The following is a 23500-nucleotide window of genomic DNA, read 5'->3' as shown; positions in this document are numbered from 1 at the left end:
CCTGAACAGCTCTGCTCCACTGTCCTCTCTTCCAACGACATCCTCCTGTATCGACGCGAAGGTAGCCGGTTCCCGATAGAGCTCGAGCTCTTCGAGATATCCATCTTCGACTTTCTATGGGCTAACTCAAGTCGGATGCCACGTCCAGCTTGTTCTGCTCACAACCATCGAGCTTCCTTGGTATCTATCGAAGTCGAGCGGTCCGCTTGTTCTGAGATTGCTGCATCCTGGATTGCGATATGACATGAACATCGCGCAATGGTCATCGACCTGGGTCGCTTGACAAGGTGAATTATTGATTGCTTATCGCGAACGGTAAAGGATGAGCGGGGTCGTCCGTGTTAGGAAGGCGAGCAGTAGTAGGCAGCAGTTATAAGCCCGACTCCTTCCGCCGGACTTCATGCCCTGCGTGCCACTTTCTGAAAGTCTCAATCCAACCTACATAGCACTGTCGGCGCGTCCATCGTGTTTTCTATTGAAGCGGCTCAGATCGCTTCACACAACAATACATGATGTCACCCGAAAAGTCAGGCATAAGAGGATGGAGCTCGCCTACTGTAACGCATCTCGAACCATCTGTATCAACCAATATTCCACGGCGATATGTTTTTCTGACAGCTGCCTTATTCCTGTCATTGTTGTATCATTGGTCAGGAGGTGTCAAGCACTTCGTTCCATCAGCGGATCAGCATGGAGAAGAAGAAGCTACCCTTACTGCTGTTTTTGACTGGGAATCTCTGGAAGCCTCAACATCGCTGAAGTACAAACCTTGTTACGAGAAGTATCAATGCGCTCGCCTGACCTTGCCAATGGACTACTGGAACGGCACAACAGATGCCACCATAACTCTTGCTCTGATCAGAAAGCCAGCCATTGTGCCCGTCACCGATCCCAAATATGGTGGTGCTGTCATCCTGAATCCTGGTGGACCTGGAGCACGTGGTATCAACTATATGCTCAGGGTTGGGGAGCAGATGACCAGTCTGATTGACGCGCCCAAAGATGACAATGAAGGAAGGCATTTTGATCTGATTTCATACGATCCAAGGGGAATTGGTCTTTCGACACCCAAGCTTGCATGTTTTCATGGAAACCCTATCCTGGAACAAGTTTGGTCTATCCGCGACTGGGAAACGGGATCAATAAATGCCTCCGATATTGCCTTTGGTCGTATGTGGGCTATGTATAAGGCAAAAGGACAAAGCTGTGCAGTCACTACGGAAGAAGCAGACATCAAGCGATATGCAACAACTGCCTATGTCGCACGCGACGTACTGGAGATCATCGAGAAACACGGTGAATGGCGAGAAAAAGAAGCAAGAAGGCTCTTGAGAAATTACCACTACAAACCTCACGAAGGCTACGATCCACAGCGAACCAGGTATCGCCCGGGGCAAGAGAAACTTCTTTACTGGGGCGTCAGCTACGGAACCTACATTGGGAGCACATTCGCAGCAATGTATCCTGATAGAGTCGAGCGTCTTGTGCTTGATGGTGTAGTCGACACAAGCGACAATCAGCAAGGCGTAACGTACACCGACTTGATGGACACAGAAAAAACCATGGATTCATTCTACCAATACTGCGCGGATGCTGGCTACCCCACTTGCGCTCTGGCGGATTCAGATGGTAGCACTGGACCGGCAGAAGTTCAGCAGAGAACTCTCGCCGTAATCGAGAAACTTCGTTACGATCCTGTACCGGTGGTAGATCCTGTTCCAGAGGTTATCACCTCTCACGATCTTAGGATGTTGGTCTTCCAGAGTCTGTACAAGCCCGTGCGCATGTTTCCGACTCTTGCCAACACTATTGCCGAGCTCGAAAAGGGCAACGGAAGCAATTCTGCGCAGATGTTAAAACCGTATCATTCGTTGAGCTGTCGAACGACCTCGGTCGACCCAGTGTTCGATATTGATGCTGAGATGGCAATCTTGTGTACCGACGCTGATGACCAAACCTCGACAAACCGCGAGGAGTTTGCCAGCTTTGCGACAAAGATCATGGAAGTCTCCCCAACCATCGGCGATATATATGGCGCCGTTAGAATGCAATGTATACATTACCCTCTGCGCGCGCAATATCGCTACACCGGACCTTGGGACGTGACCACCACCAATCCCATCCTGTTCATCGGAAACACGAAAGACCCAGTCACTCCCTCAATTAACGCTTTTAGGATGGCTGAACGACTCAAAAATAGCGGAGTCTTGATCCAAAATTCTGCGGGTCATTGCTCGTTGGCTGCTTATAGTGAATGTACTACAAAACATGTCCGGCGATACTTCCAGACAGGCGAATTGCCACCAGCCAACACGACATGCCAGCCAGACGAGATACCATTTGCTCTTAGCAAAGACGCGGCCCGCAGTGCTGCTCATGCACAGCACATGGACATTGCAGATGCTTTTAGCGAGTTTGGGCTAAGGATGCGCCTGCCGGTGGACTAGATTTGGTAGAAGTATGAAATCTTCCTGAGGCCTGGAGCTTGAAAGTGCAAGAGTATGAGATGAGCGCAGACAGAGCCTACCCAATTGAAGCTTGAGCAGGGACAGAAGAGAATTGCACCGAGGAACAAATGTCGCGCAACAGGACCAGAACGCGCAATCACCTCGGAGAATATCCTGTCGAATTTGCATCTTTCCTACCAGCAAAAGGTCAAAGTTTTATCAAGCAGTCCTCGAATCACACATTCAAGTCGCGACCGATCAAACTTGGTACGACTCCAGGAGCTACGCAACTTGATGACACCAATGAAAATGACATACCTCAAGAAACTCGTACTTGACAGTGACAAGCCGTTGACCAGCGATCGAGTTGCTTCCCCGCGGCCCGTTGCGAATCTGGAACAGTCAGATCTGGAATCAGCCTAAAAAACGGTCAAACAGCATCCCCCTTCATCACCCCTCACCGACCCGAGAAATGCTCGTTTGCACCGTCTCGCACAACGTAGGCTATGAAGGCGAGGAAGATGCTCGGTAAACAACATGGCGCATTGCACCCGGGTCAAAATGCGACTCCTGTTGTTCGGCGTCAAAGGAGTTTCGTGGCCAGAGAGGCTTTTAGAAACAAATTAAGATACACGAAAGCTAGCGGCAGGGCGTGGTGTGTCAACTCCTGGACAAAAGTAAATGGGTTTGAATTTGAACTTTGCGATGCAATTGAAGAATTTCAGACCACATGATCGAGTGAGACGACATTGCACTCGTGTTCACCAAGCCATCTACAAACGTAGAAGCAACGGCAAAAACTTCCCGATCAACAAGATCTTCAGGGGTCATTTTCCTGAATGTACACGGTTTCGCAAGGTACATGGCCACAAGGCTGAAGTCGCAATTCAGAGAAGCATACAGAGGTCAGAGTAGACCAATGCCTCTGGTGCAACTGACAAGATCCTTCCCCAAGGATGGGAAGACTGCTCGAAGCACGGGGAATGATCAGAGCCACATCCTCGTGTTCAAGATCTAACGTCCCTTGGTCTCTAAACACTGTCAGTCCAAAGGTGCACCACAGTAGTACGACCGGGATCCCCAATTTTGTCACCAAGCCTTTTACCAAGCTTTCTCACAGTCCTCGTGATCAACGTAACGGTTCTGGGAATAGCAATCGTTCGTAATTGCAGAGAATGGGAATAATCATACCCGCGATCTGTCCGAAGTGTGGGCACGGTGGAGAACATACCTTCGCTCATCGTTGGATCGGAGAACAGCCGTTCATGTCGCGGAGTGAGTCCATACAACAACGTCGTTCAGCGGTATCCCCATCTCCAGATATGCATACATGGCATTCATTCAATAACTTCGTCAGTTGGCATGACTTCGCTGAAAAGTCTGCATTCTTCCGGTCACTGAGGGGGGTCGCAGGGACAGGCGAGCAAGAACATCATCTAGTGGAAGGATTCACCGGCTATTGGTAAGCTTTCACATTCATCTCGAAGAAAAAGCTGGTTTTGAACCATGCAACAGCCTCCGTTCACTGCACAGACGCATGGAGCACGGCATGAAACCTTCTCCCCTGTCTCCCCTGGCACAGATGAAACATGTCGCTTCTAGGCTTACACATGTTAATTCACATGGTCTACTCCCGCGATCTGGAGAATGATCACTCGACGCAGACAGTAAATGGTGACCTTGACCCTCATCAGTAGTGGCTTGGGGGATATGCCAAATTATCCCGGGCCCGGTTAAGCAGGAATATCCTCTTTCAAGCGGCTCAGGTGTAGCTGTTTTAGCATAAAAGAAGCGACGATCCTCACTCAAAATTGCTTGGAGTCAAGTCCATCCCAAAGCTCGCTTCTGTAATCGTTCCTCCCAAGATGCGCTTCTCATCTTACGCTCTCCCTGCTTTAGCAGCAAACTTGGCCGCCGCTCTTCCTGCTGCTCAGCCTCAGCAAATTGACCTGTCCATGGTCTTGGATACTCCTGACCCAACATTCTCTCAGGCTGTGGGTGTTGCTGCTCAGACGGTCACCTATGATACTGCTTCCCTGATCGCTGTCGCTAGCGCTGCTGCTTCATCTGTGAGCATTGCAGTCAGCGATGTATTGTCTCCGACTGCAGTCATTTCCAAGCGAGCAGCGACCTCTACCACCTGTGTGCCTCAGTTCACTGGCGCATCTTCGGCTCCTACCTACTCCGCTGCTGCCGATAACGTAGCTGATTTTCTTGCGGATCCCTACTATGCCTCTGTCGCCTCCACCGCTCCTGTTCCCACTGGCTACAATCAAGCTTTTGTGAACCAGCAAGCTTCGAACAACGCGTAAGCCATATTACCCTTCTGAATGTCTGAACGGGTTCTGATGTGATATAGCTTCGGGTACCTGGGTTATGATAGCTTTGATACCTATGACATTGCTACCTGCGCCAGCCGATGCACAGCTAGAAATGGCTGTGTTTCGGTCAACATGTACTTTGAGCGCAATCCATCTGGTATTTCAACTCTTCTCTCCTTGTGACGCTCAACTGATTTCGATCTTAGGCTGTTCGAACTCGTCCGCGATCATGATCCATTGTGCCTACTGGGGAGGTCCTGTATCACAAGACGTATGTAAGGCAAGGGTACAAATAGTGCAGGTCAACAGCCACCAGATGGCTCCTTGACTGCTGATGTGCCATTCTCACGTTAGGAACATGCTAATTGTACTTTTACCTTTAGAACGCTGTAAATAAGGGTTACACGTACGAGGGCTTCACTGTTGCTATCGCTGGTTCTAATGGTTACGTTACCACTCAAATCGAGACGCCCGCTGGATACCAGGCTGGTACTCCCTATGGTGACTTTGCTATTAACGCACCTTACGATGCCCAAGGCTACAACACTGTAGGTTGTCTGAATGCTTTCCCGAGATAGCGCTAATGTTTTTATCTAGTTCATGGGTGCCAGAATCTTCACCTCAACCTGGGAAGTGGCTTCTTGCGCTGCCTACTGCGACTCTCAGACCGCATACAACAAGGCAACAGCCCCAACGGACGGAACTCCCTACAAAGTCTGCAATTTCTTTAACACCTATGTATTAATTGAATACCTCGCCAATGGCTCCGTTGTTCCTCAAGGTCAGTACTGCGCTCTATACACCGAAGCATGGGACAGTACATATGCAGTCAACGGTGGACAATGGTGGGGAGACAACCAGTACCTTGTCAGCTACAGCTTTGGTTATCCCAAGCTCAACCCCGGCATCAACCCCACTGTTGGCGACGCCGTTGGTGCAGAGTACCAAGCTGTCGCAGACATCAAATGGGCTACTCTCCAGCCATTCTGTTCTTCATACCTTGGTTACACAGCGGCAGTTAAGACCATCACAACTACTGCTACGGTCACTGGCGTGACATCGCAAACAACAACAGCAGCCCAAAGTCAGACAACGACTCAAAATCAGAAGCGTGCTCTGTCGACACCAGATGTTCTGACCAAATACCCATCCACTGTCTTGTCCTCTGCCTGTCAGCTGCAAGCTACACAGCCAGCAGCTTCTACACTTGTTGTTACAGCAACCGTCACTGCTACTGCAGCTGCAACTTAGCGTCAAATTCCTATCTATGCGATAGATACCGCCTCTTGTCTTTCATGTTTTCTTTTCAGAAGTGCTTATGTCTGTTGCATTCAATTATTTATACTGCTGTTAATTTGTTCGAACGATTTCTAAAACGAACAGAATTCTTCTCTGTATCAACCGAACACCTCCATCATGAAATGATATTCAATGAATGTCTTGTCCTCTCTGCCCCTTGCAGTCAATGCTCTACACGAATCTGCCAACTGATATCCCACGACCGGAGCGCCGCAAAAGAAAACTCCAACTCTGATCCCACTCTCCAAGTCCTCTAATTTCTTCTTGTTGTTTCTGTGCAAGTCTTTCTTTGCAGCTAGCAACACACACATATCCTCATAATGCTTGTTCATGATTGTCTTCATATCCGGACGCCCAAAGTGGGTTGCATTAATCAGACCAGTGATGGGACTTTCTGGATGCTCGGGCGTGCGATGTTTTTCAAGCAGCCAGCGAAAGATATGCGTGGAAAGGGTTTTGCGCTTTTGAGTTACGTGGGTGGTGATTCTGAAATCTATGTTGCTGGGTGAGGAGCATGAGGCTGTGGTTGCGGAGATGTAGTTTAGAAGGTCGGAGAACCAGAGTAGGTTGTTGCGGTCGCGGACCATCCAGTGGAAGTCTACGCGTTTGTAGGTTGAGAGGTCGTAGGTTGAGAGGTCTGTTGTGCTTGGACTTGGTCTCTGATGACAGAATTCGTGCTCTATAAGTTCTGGACCAGATGTTTCGGACTCGGGTGTACTTGCTTCTATCTTCTCGTTCTTGCTATCACCAACAAGCTCGGTGGGTTGACGGCTCAGTTGCTGAGAGGAGCGGCGTGACTCAGCGGCTTGCTGGTATGGCGAGGACCGCCACTTCTTCATTCCCATTTGCTGCTCTTCCTTAGCTTGTAGATCGGTAAGGATGCCAGAGAACGGAGTGACGCCGATCCCAGCACCAACGATGATGGTCTGCTCAAAATCGTAGAAGCGTTGTGCTGGAGCACCATAAGGACCATCTATTCCAATTTTGATCTTCACGGCTGCTGAAGAAGTGCCTAATTTGCGGAGGTTGCCCGTCCAATTGCCGTCGGTCTTGATGTGGAGTTGGAGCTCGTTTCCTATGCATGTGGAAATGGTGAAGGGATGCCATTGCCAGCGACTGAGCGCTGGTACTTGCAGCAATACGTACTGTCCAGCTCTGTAGTCGAAGTTGCGGGATCCAGGCATCATGACGGTAATGCATACAGTCTCCTTGTCAAGAATTTCGAGATATGCAGCAAGGGGTGAGAACCCATTGCAAGTCCTCACTATTCGCTCAACGAGGACTAGTAACACAGGGAAAGCCAGGAAGTAGCCCATCATTGGCCATTGGAGGTATCCCACTGTGCCGTGGACCATCAGGAAAGCGAAGACGGGGAACATCAATAAGTGTCCAAGCTGAAACACTTCATGGGATCTGCGACGGACCCAAGGTAGGCTTGTTGCACCAATAACCCAGAAGAGGCCAAAGATAACAAGACCTGTCCATCCTGGAAGTGATCGTATCCAGGCAACATAGGGCCTCGGTACAGCATCTGGGCCAAGAAAAGCAGCGACTTCATCCTGTTGAGCAGGTCGGCTTGCAAACAGCATACTGCCAGTCAAATGACCAATAGCATGGAGTGAAGCAAATACCAACGCGACAATGCTCATCTTGATATGGAATGCCTGCGAGAGATCCCAATTGACAAACCTCGAGATCCAATAAAAGCGTCGTAGAGCAGTGCTTAGCCAGCGACACATGGACAAAACCAGAAAAAACATTGTCGGGTACAATACCCCGGCAGAGGTCTTTGCCAATACCACACCCCAGCCAAAAGTCTCCCTATAGGGAGCCGTAGTGAGGTATTTGATCAGCTGCCAGACCCCAAAAGCAGTTTGCATACTGATGACGAGAGCGAGAAAACCATACTCCGGTCCATGGACTTCCCAATAAGCGCGGAGGCGTCTTGCGTAAGACATTTTCTTGACAAAGTCTGCTTGCTCGTCTTCCTCTTTCTTCTCTTGCTCCATTGAAGGGATGTGCCATGATTCGACTACCCCTTTGAACTCAGTGATGGAAACGTGATCTTTATGCGTCCCCATGAAGCTTCGTAAGAATTGGTGTCGCTTCTCTGAGCGGTCTTCATGATGGAGGTTATGTTCTGCTGGCTCGGGAGCTGCATGATATTGTCAGAGACGACCTTTTGTTCATGAATGGCAAGTGCATCGACCTAATTCTTTGAATACTTGGTCGAGTTTGGCTTCGACTTCGTCGTATTCAATCACGCCGTCATTGTCAGTGTCCAGTTCTCTGAGAAATATGTCAACCTCCTCGTCTGTCAAGTACTTGATGTTTGAATCCATGGAAAAAGCTATCAGAGAAGGAACACTTTTGAGTACGTGACCGAAGAAGGGTGCTCGTGAAGGCGCGAGAAGTTCTATGATTTGCCTCGGAAGCTCGAGTAGCCACAACCTCCAATGGACTTATATATATATACCTCGTCATCCTGAGCTCCAAGACAACCAAGACCGACACAATTGTCCAGTAGGAATATATTCTTCAGCTGTCAAGAAGAACGCGACGTAGGCCAAGGGTCTGCCACATGGCTGGGCACTCAAGTCGCACATTCGGCTTTCCTTGGCCTTTTGCACCTTCAGGGCGGAAGTAGCTTTTGAAACCAGTGGATAAGAGTTCCTCGCCCTCTTTGTCAATAGAGAGTATTCATCGATTGGCAAAGTAAGGCAGATGTTCTGTATGAGATAAATGCTCGCTGCTTGCTTGGCGCCGTCATGCGCAGCTCCTCCGCGAGAATTCCGATTCTTGGTCTGTGGAAACGAGGAGGTTGCCAAGGGCGGAATCATCTTGACCTGTGCGTCCTGAAGTGTGCGTAGCGAACTGGAGCGGTAATGCAAGCAAGCAAGGCGGCAAGTCCAAGGGGATAACGGTCTTTAAGGTTGGACTGGAGAAACGACCTGATGAGAGCCAGGGACGATGTATACCGCCTTGCGTAAAAGCGTAAAGTGCAAGACGCGTTGCAGATCTGTATCAAGCGAAGGTTAAGAGAACAATTACTATATACGTTCGTTGATGACGACAGAAAGCACGAGTATAGCCCGATTGAATCATGAAAACACATCAGCCCAGTAACGCTCTCCCTTGAGACCTGCGACAAACTCGGCCGCCTCTTCCTCAGTAGCTCCATGAGATTCCATCCTGATCTTCTTCATCACCTCCCCAACACCGGCCCCCACGACTCCAGCACCACAGAGATAGAGCTGAGCGTTGTTTCTGAACATCGCAACAGCATCTTCTCGATCGTGCCAGAGTCTTTCCTGCACAAATTTACAGCCATGGGATTTGTCAGGGGCAAACGTGTAGGCCCGACGGACATCCACAACACCCGCCTTCTCCCATGCATCAAACTCTTCGCGATACATGTCATCTTCGTCCGGAGCGTTGAGGCCATAGAACAGCAGAGCAGGTCCGACTTTCTTCCCAGCAGCCTTCTTGAGAGCACGCTCGGCGACGAAGCCTCGGAAGGGTGCAAGACCCGTTCCAGCGCATGCCATGAGCATAGGAACTTCATCATCTTTAGGGAGACCAAAGCCCGTGCGACTGGGACGAAGGTTTATCTGAACTCTGTCTCCCGGCGACAGCTTTTCGAGGAAGTTGCTGCTTACACCCTCAAAGTGGTGACCTTTGAGTCCGCTCTTCGCTGGGGCATCAATCACAGACCAGGTCAATGTGGCGACATTCTCCTTCTCCAGGGGAGATGAAGAAATGCTGTATTGACGTACTCTCATCGGAGGAACAGCTCCAAGGAATTGTCCGATAGTGTACTGGGCTGTCGGATATTGTTCAAGGATGTCGATGACACTGATGTTATTCTTCTGGAAACTCTCGTCACCAGCACGGCTAGCAAGCTCCTTGGCTTTGTCTTCTTCGGGAATAGTCTTTGCGATGGTTTGAATAGCCCGTGATGTAGCCGGTTGTGCAAGTTCAACCATACCGGAGAGGATATCATAGACAGGCAACGCTACACCCGTGGGGAGGGAAGTTGCCGAACCTTGCTCAATCTTGAGTGTAGCATCCCAGGGCAACTGGAATATCTTCATGACTCTACGCACATTCTCGATAGGATTGTGAGGCAGTACGGCGAGGTAGTCACCAGTCTTGTATGACATGCCAGTTGGAAGGTTCAGTGCGATATGGCGCTTTCGTGGAGCACCTTCCTTGGTTGTCAGGAGTCGGTTCTCGAGAACCTGGGCGACCTCCATGTTCTGTCTCAAAAGATTGGAACGAGTCTGATAATCGATGGCAACCTTGAGCTCGCTTGCATCGCTCTCAGGGTTCGAGCCGCTAGACTTTTTGCCAAAGCGCTTCTCCATTGCGGGCCAGAGGCTTTCGTCCTGCCATTTGTCGAATGAGTCAAAAATGCTGCCAGCAGTGACATCACCCTCAAAACGTTCGACCAGGCGTTCGGCGCCTTTGGCGTCAAGGGTGGAGTCGACCACCTTTGGTATACGTTGATACGTGCTCGCCCATTCCTCTAGACACGAGAGTCAGTGGTGAACTAGAACGGACGACGAAAGAACTCTGACTTACTGTTTCCGACACCGAAGACTGCGTACTTTGTACCATCGACCTTATCAACCTTGTCAAGCCAAGTGCAGAAGTGACCAGCATTGTCCGGAGGTTGACCTTCGTAACTAGCAGTAATGATGACTACTGGATCATCCTTAGAGAGACCTGACGCGGCAGAGTCCAGTGTTGCAACCTTGGCTTTGTATCCATGTCTTGATGCGGTCGAGGATAGACTTTGAGCAAGAGCTTCGCAGGTGCCAGTGTTAGATCCATAGAGAATATGGATCGGGTCGGCGTTAGGATCGGCCTCGACGTCACCTCGTTGCTTGGTCTTGTCTGAGTCTTTTGCCTGATTGCCTCCCAAGCTTCCAATCAACTCTTCGATCATGTCAGGGTCTCGCAACTCTGCCCTCATGTGGAAGTTGTCAGGCTTGATAGTGAGAGTCGTCTTGATACGAAGCGTGTACGATGGATCGGACTTGGTGAAGCGGAAAGTCTGGAGCAGAGTGGCCATGCAGAGAAGAGCTTCTTGCCATGCGAACGGGCGTCCAATGCAAGCTCTCATTCCATTGCCAAACGGCTTCCACGAATGAGGAGGCAGCTTGTTGAAAGACTCATCGAGCATACGTTCAGGCTTGAAATCTTCAGAATCGTCGCCGTAGACTTTGGGGTCGCGATGAATCAGGGGGAGAACCGCAAGACAGACTTCCCCCTTCTTGACGGGATACTTGCCACCGAGCACCTGGTCACTCTTGGCAGTGAGGGCGAAGCCAGGAGCTGTCGGATGAAGGCGGAGAGTCTCGCGTAGACAAGCAGTGATGTACGGAAGTTTGGATAAGTGTTCCATGGTCAGCTTCTCTTTGCCTACGACCTCATCCACCTCTTTCTGTGCGGCACTGTAAGCCTCAGGATTGTTAAGCAGTTCGTACATCAAAAATGATAGTAGACCAGAAGTAGTTTCATGACCTATCAACTTGATTAGTTCGCGTGTTTGGATTCGTTGTCGAAAGGACTCACCAGCAATCAGAAAGGTGATCATGTTGCGGACTATGGCCTCTTCCGAAAGCTTCTCCCCCGTTTTAGGGTCCTTTCCATTGATCATGGCGTTCAAAAGATCTTTCTTTGTTGAAGGATTCTCGCGACGTTCCTTGAGGAGGTCCAGGGCGACTTTCTGGAGCTCGTCGATATCGTTCTGATATTCTTGATTGGCTTTGCTGTAGAGCATTTCAGGAGCGAAGCCTGGCCGCCTAGCTCTGCTGCCAGAACCCGACAGGAATCCCACCATAGCTTTCACGAAGGGATGCATTTCATCGTGATAGAAAGAATTGAAACGGTCTCCCATGGCGCACCTACAGAGGTTCAGTATGACTTGTAAACTCGCAATCGATCATCATAGACTTACAGGGCAATGGAGTCCAGAGTGAGTCGAGTAAAGTCATCCGTTACATCGATGTCACTGTTAGGACCAAATCGAGCCCACTTCAGAACCAGCTGTGATGCGATGTCTGTCATTTCGTTGAACATGGAGCCAATACTCAGTGGTCCGAAAGCAGGCATCAAGATACGATGAGCGATGGCCCAGTTGTGTTCACCTGGGAAAGCGGTGAATAGACCATCCTTAACGCCATTTCGGATCTCTTTCAGAGGGCCGGAGACCGCTTTCTCGAACTTGTTCTCATCGAACAGGTCCTTGGCCAATTCGTGTGATGCTACGAAAATGCGCTCTGTACCAAGCTTGAGCCTGAAGATTGGACCTATGAAGGTCAATCATGTATTTCTCTCCTCGAATCAAGAAGGCAACCATACCGTAGATTTGAGCGATATTGGCAAGACTCTCTTGAGGATGCTCTGCATCAACGCTCAAAACATTGCCAAGAAAGGGCAGTCCCGCTGGTTGAGGAATGGTTGCAGTCATTGTGATACGTGAGGAAGATAGGACTGATGAGATACAACTCTTCAGGATCTGGGAAAGAGCAGCAACAGCGGAGGGGGATGTTTAAGCTTGACCAGCAAACCAGACAGGAATGACGACCGAAGCGAGCATCCGTGTTCGTAGCTCACGATAACGGTCCTGCAGCTCGACTCTATTGGTTCTAGTGGTCTGCGGCTCTGACCCTCGGTGCTTGGATCCCCCGCCTGACATGTGAAACGGCTTGATTTTTGGTTGTTCGTTCGTCGCGGAAGAAGTGGATTCCCTTCGATTCTCGCATGAATTTTGAGTTTTCGGTCACGATGCGGGTGGGGCTTAAGGTTTCCGGACCCTCTTCCTCGGCGACGTTATATTAAGGTACGTGGTCAAGTACAACAAAGACCCTCAAATCGGAGTGGGATCGTGGTGATCTCATTGAGTATAGCCAACACAACGGAACAAACATGCCAATGCAGCGACAGAATCACACAGACGTCAATTTCATCCTCGACTACACAGTCACATAATCGAACAAGGTAAAAACTGAATATCGCGACCATTAGACTATTGATCATAACTGCGGAACGTTGATAATGTGATCATCCCTACAAGATCGTTGTTTGGAGCTGACATGTCACTTCGAAACCCCGCAATATCAGAACTCGTAGGCATGCTATTGCTAGAGAAATGGCTCTCTCTGTGGCAGTTATTGGTCCTTCAGCTGATATATTCAGATGCCACACATGCTCGGAGTCCAGACAGGAAAGCTCTCATTCTATACTGGAGCAGCAGTCAGAGTTGAAAGCAGGTATTGCTTCTCATCCAATTCCATGAGATATTGATCGAGGCTTGAGGTCCCCAAAAAGCCCTGAGCGGTCTCCACTGACTCGCCTTTGTCATGTTGCAATGATCAGCAAAGACTAGACGTTGGGGCGAGATCGCAACGCGGTGCTGGAGAACCTACTAGTCAGCTCTGGCAACCAAGATGAGCCATGAGACTCTTCTACAAATCCAAACTGACAAAGAAACTCATCGGGTCTTTGGACCGTTTGTCAAACTTCCGTAATGTTCCAAAAGATGTTCAATGAGATGTGAGGATGACCTTTCGTTGATGATAAGACGATGACATTCGGTTTGAGGTTCTCCTGAATACTAAACACATAAGCAGCCACGAATAGCTTTCTATTCTGTCTATAAAAACAGCTCCGATGTGAAGTGGTTTTTTCCTTCGCTCTTTCCAACATCCAACACAGCCAAACTCAAAACACAACTGCTGCTTCCAAGAACAAAATCTCGAAATGTCTGAACTCCCCGAAATGCGTCAACAAATCCTTGGTACGAAAATTCCATATCACTACTGATCATCTTACTGACATAACATCAGACAACTTCTACTTCCACGCCCTCCTCGAAAGCGACCCCTACATCATCATCGCCAAAAACTCCGCTGGTGGCTATCAGGCCTACGTTATGGACAAGTCTGAGAACCAAGTCGACAGCTTGACCGGAGAAGTTGCTGCCACCGCAGAAGAGGCTCTTCGCAAGTTGTTCGACAAGAGCTGCGAGCGTGTTCAAAAAGCTCTTGATGACCTTGGTATCGAGTCTGGATCAGCCTCGGATGTGAGTGCATAGGTCGACTTCGTCCAGAAATGCGAGATGATTGCTTGGATTTGTGCATTGGCATGCAAGCATGAAGCGCAGATGATTGGGTACGAGACAACAAGCGAATGATAATAGAGCACTTGAAAGAACGATGGGCTCCGATCAGTAGCTCAACACGACGGTCCAAAGCCGAAAACAAGGATGAAACAAAGTCATGACCAGCAAGTCCACAAACGAACGAATATTGTTTGCGAACAGAGACAAAATCAAGACTTCAAACTCCTTCAAACATCACCAATACATCTCACTGCAGTTAAATTTGTCATCCAAAAGCAGAAAGATTATCTCTTTCACAGCCACGGGCTCGAAAACCAGACCAAATGCTACAGGACAGTCAGATCAGCATACAAGTGACATTCAAATTGGCTTCAGCGCAGTACAGTGATAATCAAATGGTCTTGTTTCTGCCACTGAATGTTTCAACAAGAGTCCTCTCCGTGATCCGCTCGCTCTCTCTGTCGCGGAACATCTTAAAGAAGGATTTGAGGACTGTCTGTGCAGTGAACAAGCTGGAGAGGAGGGTGAAGACATATTTGAGGGAGAGATAAACGGTAGGCATATCGAATGGGTAGCAAGACAAAGGATGGATTGTAGGTTGAGAGTGGTAGGGTACAATGAGAAGAGTGATGCTGGCGGATCTCGAACCGTTGTGTCAATGGGATGGTATTGCTTGTCGAGGAGGAGGGTCAACATATTGTACTTCACAAGGCTCCTCTGACAGACGAAGGTTAAGACATCCTTTTCTGCGGTAAGTCATTCTGGGGAACAAAACTGGTTGTGCATCGGGACACTCAGCTGTTTTAGACACCGGAGCAACCCAAAAAGAGGCAAGAAAGACAAAGCGGGCCAGCGACATCATCAAAACTTACCTCACAATCGATGCGCTCTGGAATAACTACATAGAGACAAATAAAGTATATGACGTGTCTGATACACTGTTTGTAGCCATACAAGCGTGATAAATTATTCTCGGACACCAAGTCTGAGAAGAAGATGCAACAAATCGTAATTCATGCATACGGTCAGAGAAAGACTCGAGACAGTGTAAGGCTACATTCACTTGACAGCGCCATTCATTTGGAAGCCAGTGAAATATTTAAATCTATTCCGAGAAAACTACCTAATCATGCTAGACTTCGAGTGATGTCTCTTTCTTGCCATGCAAGGATCCCGAAGCTATTTGATGCTAACATATATGACCGCGATTCAGTTAAACTAAGCTTTGGTAGCGATACAATTCCTCTGATTCGTAGACGGTGACCATGCCCTTCGTGGTTCGGGATAATGTTTGGTTGATTCTCCAGTCCTGTGTCATGGCAAAATCAAGAACCTCCCTTCGCACTCTTCTCCGTGTGTTGATCTTCCTTCTTTCCATACTGCTCATATGACTGTTGCGAAGGGTAAAGGTCGATCAGAATGTAGAAGAAACGAGGGCCTCACCATTAAAGCTTGTCAGTGCGAATCTTCCTCCTCGATCTTGATCTTCTTGTGGGAGTGTTCCTCATTCTTGATCGGCTGGAACGATCGCTCGGTCTCTGGAGTCTTGTCGAGTCTCTGCTCAACGTTCATTCTGGGGCTTCCAATAACTTCATCATGGATGCGATCACGCTCGCGTTTGCCGTATTCGTTCTGCATGGTATTGGTAGATACGCCCACGTCAACTGAGGCGGAGACATCAGAGATCTCGGAAGAACGCTGGAAGAGAGAGGGATCTGTTTCCCTGGTCCGTTGTGAGGAACTCGCAGCATTAGTGGGAGCCGAACTAGTGGCCACGGAAGCTTCAGTGGGCGTTATAGTTTGCACACTGGTGCTGGGTGGCGCGGAGAGGTTTGTAGTGGAAGTAAGTTTGCTGCCGATTGTGCACACGGGTGCGGGGAGTTTGCGGCATCCTGCGTTGTCGATGCTGGGGCTTTGATAGACTTTGGGAAGGTTGATCTCATTCTGGAGCTGTTCCTGAATGCCTTGCTGCTTCAGCTCTTTCTTCTCCGAGTTGAACATCGTGGTTGGCTGCTTGTATCTGTCCGCTGTCATGTTGAGTAACTGTGCAGGTGGATTACTGAACGCGGTCGATGAAGTAGAAGTGGATCCAGCCGAAGACGGTGCCAGGCGGGACTGGAAGTCAGCCATGCAAAGGGTCTTAGACATAGTCTCGAGCCCCCTCTGGAGACTCTTCATTCCTTCCATCACCTGATCAAGAGATGGATGGCTGGCACTGCTGCCACCATTGGACATCTGTGTAGTATAATAGGTCGCAGGCGTGCTCGACGAGTTGGACTTGGAAATCTTATCTTTCTGGCCATTGTTGTGGCTTGTCAACTTCTGCGGTAGCTGGGCGGTCTGCTTGGCAACATCGGGTGTGATAGGCTGAGGAACCGATCCAACTCCGGGCGCTTGTAGAGAGGGGAGAGTTGCAAGGAGAGGTGTGTAGGTCCCTGAACCAGAGCTGAGGCTTTGGGTGGACATGGGATAAGTCACGTATGGTGTCGTTGAGGCTCCCGAGATCTGGCTCTGCGCTCCATTGGCGATGATATTTCCCTGGTTTTGGGCACCGTAAATGGCCATCCATTGTTGCGGACCCAATTGAAGCTGACTATAGAGACTGTTTAAAGCCCCTTCCAGCGTATTGCCGTAACCGATAACACGTGGATACTCCGGGGGTTGCATAGAGGCCCACCATGTGTTGTGGGCAGCGTTAATGGGAGGATTGCAGCAAGTTTGCTTGTCGAAGAGAACATCAGGCTTGAGCTGCTTGCGCTTTCCCCAATGGAACGTGCTATAGACGTCTGCAAGGTCGTCAATCATCTGAGGGTGCTTGAGCTTCAGCGGTAAAAGAACTACATACTCTGAATTCGTTGTCCGAGGCTCTGGAGGGGAGACAGTTGATTCATTGTGGCCATCTTGGAGGTGATTAGAGATCAGCAGTAATGAGGCCTAGTTCAAGTATCGGCAGGATGCAGGTGTGATGAAGCGCAGGTCGTGGATGTATGTAGTTGATGTGGAACGGGCTGGTGATGGTTGAGTTGCGAAACTGCAGAAAGAGTGATGCGTCGGAAGCATGAAAATCGAAAACGCGGGTTGGCGTACGGTCCAGATAGGCAGTCGTGATGCTGGACGCGGCCGTTAATTTGACGTGTGAACGATGGAACGAAGTCCACCAGCGTTGGTTCCTTGTAGTTACCTGCCTTTCTCAGAGCAAAGATGGACACTGAGACGGCACGGACTGGGAAATCAGCACCATCATCACTGCTACTTCTCTAGTAAGGAAAGACTAGAGCTTGTTGTGCGTACAATGATCGATCAAGAAGTTGGCTAATCACTTCTCGAGATTTACTCTGAGGTCAAGTGAAGTTAAATGCAGATCTGACTCAGCCTTCTCAGTGATGCGCGTGTATATTGGTTCGGCGTTCTGTTGCAATTCAGGAAAGTGGTTCTCTGACACTTGTCAGGTCATCCAAAATGCGAGTGCTGTAAGAGCAAGTGTTCCAGGTCGACCAATGATGCGGACACTGCTCTCGGTGTCTTTCTTTCCTCTGAGCCACAACCTAGTGCTGGCCGAAACTCGCAACCCAGCAACTTCCTTTTAGCACCAGGATAATGGAGAGCGTCATCGTATCTGGTACATCCCCTTCCAGCATTGAATCTGACCTGATCCCAAGGATCCTCAGGCATCACAGAAGTGATTTGTAGGCTGGAGAGGAAAAGGCAGCAATAAAGAAAAGTTTCGTCAATGATGACTATGCTCGTTCTACCATGAACTCCAGGCGCCACGCTAGTATAACAAAAGAAGTGTGCAACGAACATCATCCTCAATCCTCATTATCCTTGTTTGCTTTCCTTTCCTTCTCCAAAACTTCATTGAGCGAGCCGTTCTCCTTGGCAATATCCACAATCAGTTTGAAAGCAGCCAACTCCTTGTCATTGAACGCGTGCAGGTCATCGCCCTTCAAACAGCACATGTTGTCTGAACCGATAGCCCATTCAGCCCACTCTCCGTCCTTGCGCTTCTCAGTCATGAAAAACTCCATTACTGATACATCAGAGCTGGCTTGGTGCTTGTTGTCCTGAATCCAGCCATTGAACCACAAAGGTCGACCCTCTGTAGATAGATGCAAGAGCTGAGGCGCGCAGAGAATAATTCTCTGATCGGGGAGATCAAGCATGCCTGGACCGGTGAGATTTGGGCGCTTTGTTTCCATGGCGGTGTCGAACCAGCTGTCACGTTTGCTCAAGTGACGGCGGGAAAGAGCTCGACCAGAATCAGAAATTTCAGTGGTAGTAGAAGATTCGTCAGAAGAGGTAGTAGGCTTCTCAGTGGAAGATCCTTCGGCAGGTTGAGTATTGTTCTCCACTGGTAGATAGTGACCTTCTTCTTCAGGAAGTCGAGCGGCCCTCTCAGCCTCTGCTGCTTTGATGGCCTTCATAACATCGTCTGCGTCTGGTGCAGGAGCGGGGGTGTTGGGTTCTGTGGTCTCCACGACTGGTTGTTCTGTTGGTGGCTCCGCGGCCTTGGTAGCCTGCAATGCTTGCAAGTCTCTCAAATTGTCGCTGAAATCTTGAGCATCCGTCTTCTGTATGTTGTCTTCTGTTTGCAGACCCTCGGTGGTCGAGGCCTTCTCATCATCCTTCTTGTCTTCAGTATTTTCTGCCTCCTTCTTTTCTTCCTTTTTCTCAATAGGCTCGGTGTTGCTCACTGTGCCCATGTTGCCAGTACCACCTTGGTGGAAATGATAGTCCGTGTCACCAGCAAGCTCGAAACTAATCCACCAAGTCTCCTTGTCACCCCACCAGTAACTGTAGGTTCCCTTTGAGGTGTCGGTGTCGTCGCGATCAGGACCGTTCAATCTCGTAGTCAAGAAGACACTCAAGAAGTGTCTCCACTTGTCAACCACAACTACTCCAGCTTCTTGACCTTCACAAGTCTCGCCTTTCCACCATCTGTTTTCCTTGACCTTGCTAGAGACAGGCTTGGGAAGGATTTTGCGGAGGAATGTTCTTTTGTCTTGTGGGAAGATTGTACGGTCGGAGAAGAAAAGAGCACCAGTGTCAACATAGCCAGGGTCGTTGAACAAAAGTTCAGGGTTGTCGAAGAACAGGACGTCGGCGTCGAGCAGAATGACTTCACGGAAAGAACTCATGAAAGCAGCGTGAGCCTTGCCAGCCCAACCCTTGATCTCCCAGCCGTGGTCGTCAACCATCTTCTTGAGATCGCGAGTGATGACATCTGGGATAGTTTCAAGGTCGGCGCGAGTGTCCTCACTCATGTCTTCCTCGCCGAGATACATAATTTCTACGGGCAAAGTGCAGCCCATGGCACGGAAAGAGGATATCGCAGTCTTGATATAGGAAGCTTGCGCATTGCTGCCAGAGATTGCAATGCCTCGTCCAGCATTGTACATATGTCCGTGCAGAGTCATGTGGTCGGAGAAGTAAGGGCTGGTCCAAGGGAACAGAGTTGCTGACATGTTTGACAAGAAGGTGCGGTAGGTCTCATACTGGCGCACAGCTTCGATGCGTGTTCCGGAGGTGAAAGCAGAAATATCTTTGGAATCTCTGATATGGCGCAAGATATCGTCTCGCACAAAGGCAGTGTCAGATTTGCTGTCTGTCACAACATGCAATGATTCCCAAGCGTCGAAGTACTTTTTGAACATGCGTACACGCACGCCAGTTTCATGCAGCTTGTCCTCATCGCTGGTCATGATGGGTTGCGTCAATGCATGGTAGTAGACCTCGTCTGGACACAGACTCAAGACTGTGCGTAGAGCTTCATCGATGTCGTAGGGTTCGTTAGTGTGGATTGAATAGTACTGCGGCTGTTTTGTGCCCCATAACGATCCTGTGAGTCCTTCCTTAGGCTGTGTTGGCTTTGTCGGTATCGCCGGCGTCTTTGTGGTAGATGTCGTGTTATTGGAGACGCTCGATGTGACATAGTTCCAGTCTGAATGTGTAGCGACGCTTGTGTATAGAAGAACGCAGAAAACAACACATCCGGTCAATACGAGTCCTTTGACAAGCTTGAGGCATCTTGAAGGACTGCTGACATAGTTCGCAACATTGTCAGAGCCGAACTTCTCGAACCGCGGACTTAGAAGTCCCGTCATTGAGTCGAGTGAATCAAGCCCTCTCATCCTGAGGCGAGTCCCAATCCTGTAGTGCTTGGAAATGCTTGGTACCTCAGACGCGGAGTGTGGTAAGTGAAATCACAGATCAGTGGGAAAGGGCAAAAATGGCGGAAAGTCGACTCGGAATACTGGGTGGGATATATCAGGGCTTGTCCATGTTCGTCATTACCACATTCGCTCGCGGCATATTTAGCTCAAGCATAGCTGATGGTGGCCAGGCGCCAGCTCCTCCACTGCGGCTGTGATCGAAAGACATCGTTACAGAACCGGTTTACGAGATCTGCCACCCCGGACAAGGGTGTTGACAACCTAAACCCAAACCAAAAACAAAAGCATCATTAGCCATGAACGAACGACAACAGGGCATTAGCCGCCGTATGGCAGAAGACTTCTGACGGATTGGAAATTACCACCGTCAATCTGACAACGTGACAATAGAAATGGCGCTTCACAGAGTCCCTGCAATATCGATTCCCAAGTCATCAGCACGTATCAGCTCGCTCAAGCTGAATGGTGCGAGAGTGAAAGGCTGACGAAGCAACGTGGACGCTAACGCGTGGCTTATCTCGAGGGCTAGACTTTCGACGCTTCGGAGCCACTGCCTCTACTTGTACAGAACGGATACTGTTGCGGACAGGGCATTTCTTGTTGATCCTGTCTCTGGGGCATCTGGGCTCTCTAGCCTTCGACGTTGTTCCAATCTGAACGTTGTGAAATGGCAGCGTGGTTTCAGGCAAGCGAAGGAAAAAAGAGCGTTGCTGGAAATCAAGCGTTGCCTTGTGGACTGATGGGCTTGTCGAAGCTCGAGCATCAGCTCGTTTAGAAGCAAGGTTTCGCACAATTCTTCCTTGCCGAAGCCATGCGATTGCAAAGTCAACTTGAAAGATAGTTAGTTGTACGAAGCTTTAACTCCTATCTTCTACTCTATCTAGAAACACGAATTCATTGTGTTTCAAAGGATGTCGCGATCTGCATGCGACATACGATACTCCCAGCTCGTTATGGCGTGGGATCAATAGGTCCCTCTTGCCGCTGATCTGACGCCAGTGGATATGGCAGGTTTGTTTCAGTCAAGCTACGGAGCTCCATATTGTCAACGCCACCAATGAGGCAAAGCCAACGGGCACGTTTTCAGCTCCCTTTTGAGTTGCCCGAGTCAGCGCCCAGCCCATCAACGACGCTCACCTCAACAAACAAGCAAGTCCTATTATGAACACGAGAATAACACGAGGTCCTGACGATACACGAGTGCGAAATCGATCCGGCGCTACAGACTGACGTCGTCTGGTCATATCGATTCGCTCAAAACTTGCTATTTGCTCTCTTCTGACGAAGAAGTTGAAAGAACGGGCGCGTACATCAGGACCTGCTTTTTTGGACAGGCTGTCAGCGCGTGTGCCCGGCTCGGCGAAGCTTGTTTGCTTTTCAAGCTTCATTATGAACCACTGCATTACTCGTCTCAAGGCCGATTTTGAAAAGCTGTTCCTCCCATGACAGTGCTTCTATGAACTCTGTCGTATTGCCTATATATCTTCACACAAGCATCAGGGTGCCCTGCCGTGCAATATTGGAGTCTTAATGCCATTGGTGGATCTTCTCTAGCCTGCAGATCATATTTTACCCCATCTCTCCGCAATCACCCCAGAAGAATCTCCGCATGGCAGACAATCATTCTGCCTTATTATGCAGATGTCTGGGAGTATCTGGGGACGCAATGCGGAGTCGACATCATGGCTCAAGAGATTTTCCGGAAGGTAATGTTGTGAGAGGTACAAGAACAAGCATCACCACGCCAAGTCATGTAGGTCAGAACCCTTCAATCATCCAAGATGGTCACTTCAAAGTCCATCTTAACTGTGCTCTCCCTCGGCCTTCTTGGTACTGCTCAAGCATACAGCCGTGGCGAGTGTCAGTATCCAACACAGAATCCGCTCCAGGGCTGTCCTCAAGGAACCCTTCTCGTTGGACCCAATGCAAAGTTCACCAGCATCCAGTCTGCTGTACTGTCAATTCCAAACAATACAGTCCCTTACTACATTCTAGTTCTAGCAGGCAATTATACCGAGCAAGTCAATGTCACCCGCCCCGGCCCTTTGACTTTGCTCGCCCAAACCAAGTTCCCCAACGACAACACCATGAATACGGTCAATGTGATTTGGCACAACGCTACTGGAACAGCCAGCACAGGAAGTTATGACAACGCATATACTTCTACTCTTACCATTGCGCCGACCTTCAACAGCAGTCTGACTGGCAGCGGACCTACCGGCAACCGCGTACCCGACGGCACACCCTTCGGCAACACCGACTTCAGAGCCTACAACCTCAACTTTATAAACGACTACCTACCATACTCCGCCGGGCCCAGTTTAGCTCTCAGTGTCAGCTATGCTAATGCCGGCTTCTACTACTGTGGCTTCTACAGCTATCAAGATACCATCTACATCGGGAAACTAGGAAACACATACATGTACAACAGCACCATCGCCGGCCAAACAGACTTCCTCTACGGTTTCGGCACTTTATGGATCCAATCTTCATTGCTCTCTCTACGTAATTGCGGCGGCGGAATTACAGCCTGGAAGGGCACAAACACTTCCTTCGTTAACCATTACGGCGCATATATCCACGACTCGTTTGTTCGTGCTGCAAACAGCTCCCTCGATATCGTAGGAAAGTGTGCTTTGGGGAGACCTTGGAATGCTGGCCACAGAAGCATTTTCGCAAATACGTATCTGGATGACTCGATCATCCCGAGTGGGTATATCAAGTGGAGTGCGTCTGATCCGAGGATCGGAGCAAATACGACAATGGCGGAGTATGTGGATTATGGGCCCGGGTGGAATGCTACTGGGAGAGCGCAGGCTAATATCACGCTTGTTATGACGGATGCAGACTATGCTCCTTACAGCACCGTTGAGAAGGTGTTCCAGTATCCATTCTCGGGCAAGTTTGGAAACACAAAGTGGATTGATAGGAAGCCACAAGTACATAGAAACTGATGGGGATAAAAAAGATCATGTAGTTCGAACAATATTCATATCAGGGTATCGTTACATATATCTCAGAGACTGTTCAACTTCTTGACGCCTTATTCTTTCTCTTGCGTAGAGCTTCCTTGGAGCTGCCATGACCAGTACTGCTTTCGAGACTAGTACCGAGGCCAGAGTCGAAGAA

At 49.4% G+C, this 23500-nt stretch overlaps 8 protein-coding genes across 8 annotated transcripts; 4 read left to right on the top strand and 4 right to left on the bottom strand.

Moving 5' to 3' along the window:
• Positions 1 to 512: 512 nt before the first annotated feature.
• Positions 513 to 2447, top strand: M437DRAFT_41520 (uncharacterized protein; the record flags this gene model as incomplete). Its single annotated transcript, XM_041020397.1, has 1 exon — positions 513 to 2447. One exon carries the CDS (start codon positions 513 to 515, stop codon positions 2445 to 2447), a length of 1935 nt encoding a protein of 644 aa, XP_040883055.1.
• A 1865-nt stretch (positions 2448 to 4312) lies between these two features.
• M437DRAFT_72854 (uncharacterized protein) lies at positions 4313 to 6019 on the top strand (the record flags this gene model as incomplete). The annotated part of the gene is made up of 5 exons (XM_041025919.1): positions 4313 to 4755; positions 4807 to 4925; positions 4975 to 5039; positions 5152 to 5316; positions 5366 to 6019. The coding sequence occupies 5 exons, from the start codon at positions 4313 to 4315 to the stop codon at positions 6017 to 6019; spliced, it is 1446 nt and encodes a 481-aa protein (XP_040883054.1).
• A 146-nt stretch (positions 6020 to 6165) lies between these two features.
• Positions 6166 to 8409, bottom strand: M437DRAFT_41755 (uncharacterized protein; the record flags this gene model as incomplete). Its single annotated transcript, XM_041020435.1, has 3 exons — positions 6166 to 6724; positions 6899 to 8222; positions 8277 to 8409. 3 exons carry the CDS (start codon positions 8407 to 8409, stop codon positions 6166 to 6168), a joined length of 2016 nt encoding a protein of 671 aa, XP_040883053.1.
• Positions 8410 to 9168: 759 nt separating this feature from the next.
• On the bottom strand, positions 9169 to 12545 carry M437DRAFT_81866 (putative P450 monooxygenase; the record flags this gene model as incomplete). Its single annotated transcript, XM_041027636.1, has 5 exons — positions 9169 to 10595; positions 10652 to 11596; positions 11648 to 11979; positions 12033 to 12384; positions 12437 to 12545. The coding sequence occupies 5 exons, from the start codon at positions 12543 to 12545 to the stop codon at positions 9169 to 9171; spliced, it is 3165 nt and encodes a 1054-aa protein (XP_040883052.1).
• Positions 12546 to 13837: 1292 nt separating this feature from the next.
• On the top strand, positions 13838 to 14171 carry M437DRAFT_81865 (uncharacterized protein; the record flags this gene model as incomplete). Its single annotated transcript, XM_041027635.1, has 2 exons — positions 13838 to 13874; positions 13924 to 14171. The coding sequence occupies 2 exons, from the start codon at positions 13838 to 13840 to the stop codon at positions 14169 to 14171; spliced, it is 285 nt and encodes a 94-aa protein (XP_040883051.1).
• A 1482-nt stretch (positions 14172 to 15653) lies between these two features.
• On the bottom strand, positions 15654 to 17098 carry M437DRAFT_81864 (uncharacterized protein; the record flags this gene model as incomplete). The annotated part of the gene is made up of 2 exons (XM_041027634.1): positions 15654 to 16984; positions 17044 to 17098. The coding sequence occupies 2 exons, from the start codon at positions 17096 to 17098 to the stop codon at positions 15654 to 15656; spliced, it is 1386 nt and encodes a 461-aa protein (XP_040883050.1).
• A 909-nt stretch (positions 17099 to 18007) lies between these two features.
• M437DRAFT_41495 (uncharacterized protein) lies at positions 18008 to 20302 on the bottom strand (the record flags this gene model as incomplete). The annotated part of the gene is made up of 2 exons (XM_041020390.1): positions 18008 to 18340; positions 18677 to 20302. 2 exons carry the CDS (start codon positions 20300 to 20302, stop codon positions 18008 to 18010), a joined length of 1959 nt encoding a protein of 652 aa, XP_040883049.1.
• Positions 20303 to 22152: 1850 nt separating this feature from the next.
• M437DRAFT_40705 (pectin lyase-like protein) lies at positions 22153 to 23325 on the top strand (the record flags this gene model as incomplete). The annotated part of the gene is made up of 1 exon (XM_041020237.1): positions 22153 to 23325. One exon carries the CDS (start codon positions 22153 to 22155, stop codon positions 23323 to 23325), a length of 1173 nt encoding a protein of 390 aa, XP_040883048.1.
• Between the last annotated feature and the right edge of the window lie 175 nt (positions 23326 to 23500).

Source organism: Aureobasidium melanogenum (assembly GCF_000721775.1).
Source record: "Aureobasidium melanogenum CBS 110374 unplaced genomic scaffold scaffold_3, whole genome shotgun sequence".
In the NCBI taxonomy this organism is placed as follows: domain Eukaryota; kingdom Fungi; phylum Ascomycota; class Dothideomycetes; order Dothideales; family Saccotheciaceae; genus Aureobasidium; species Aureobasidium melanogenum.
This window is presented reverse-complemented; position numbering and strand designations above follow the sequence as displayed.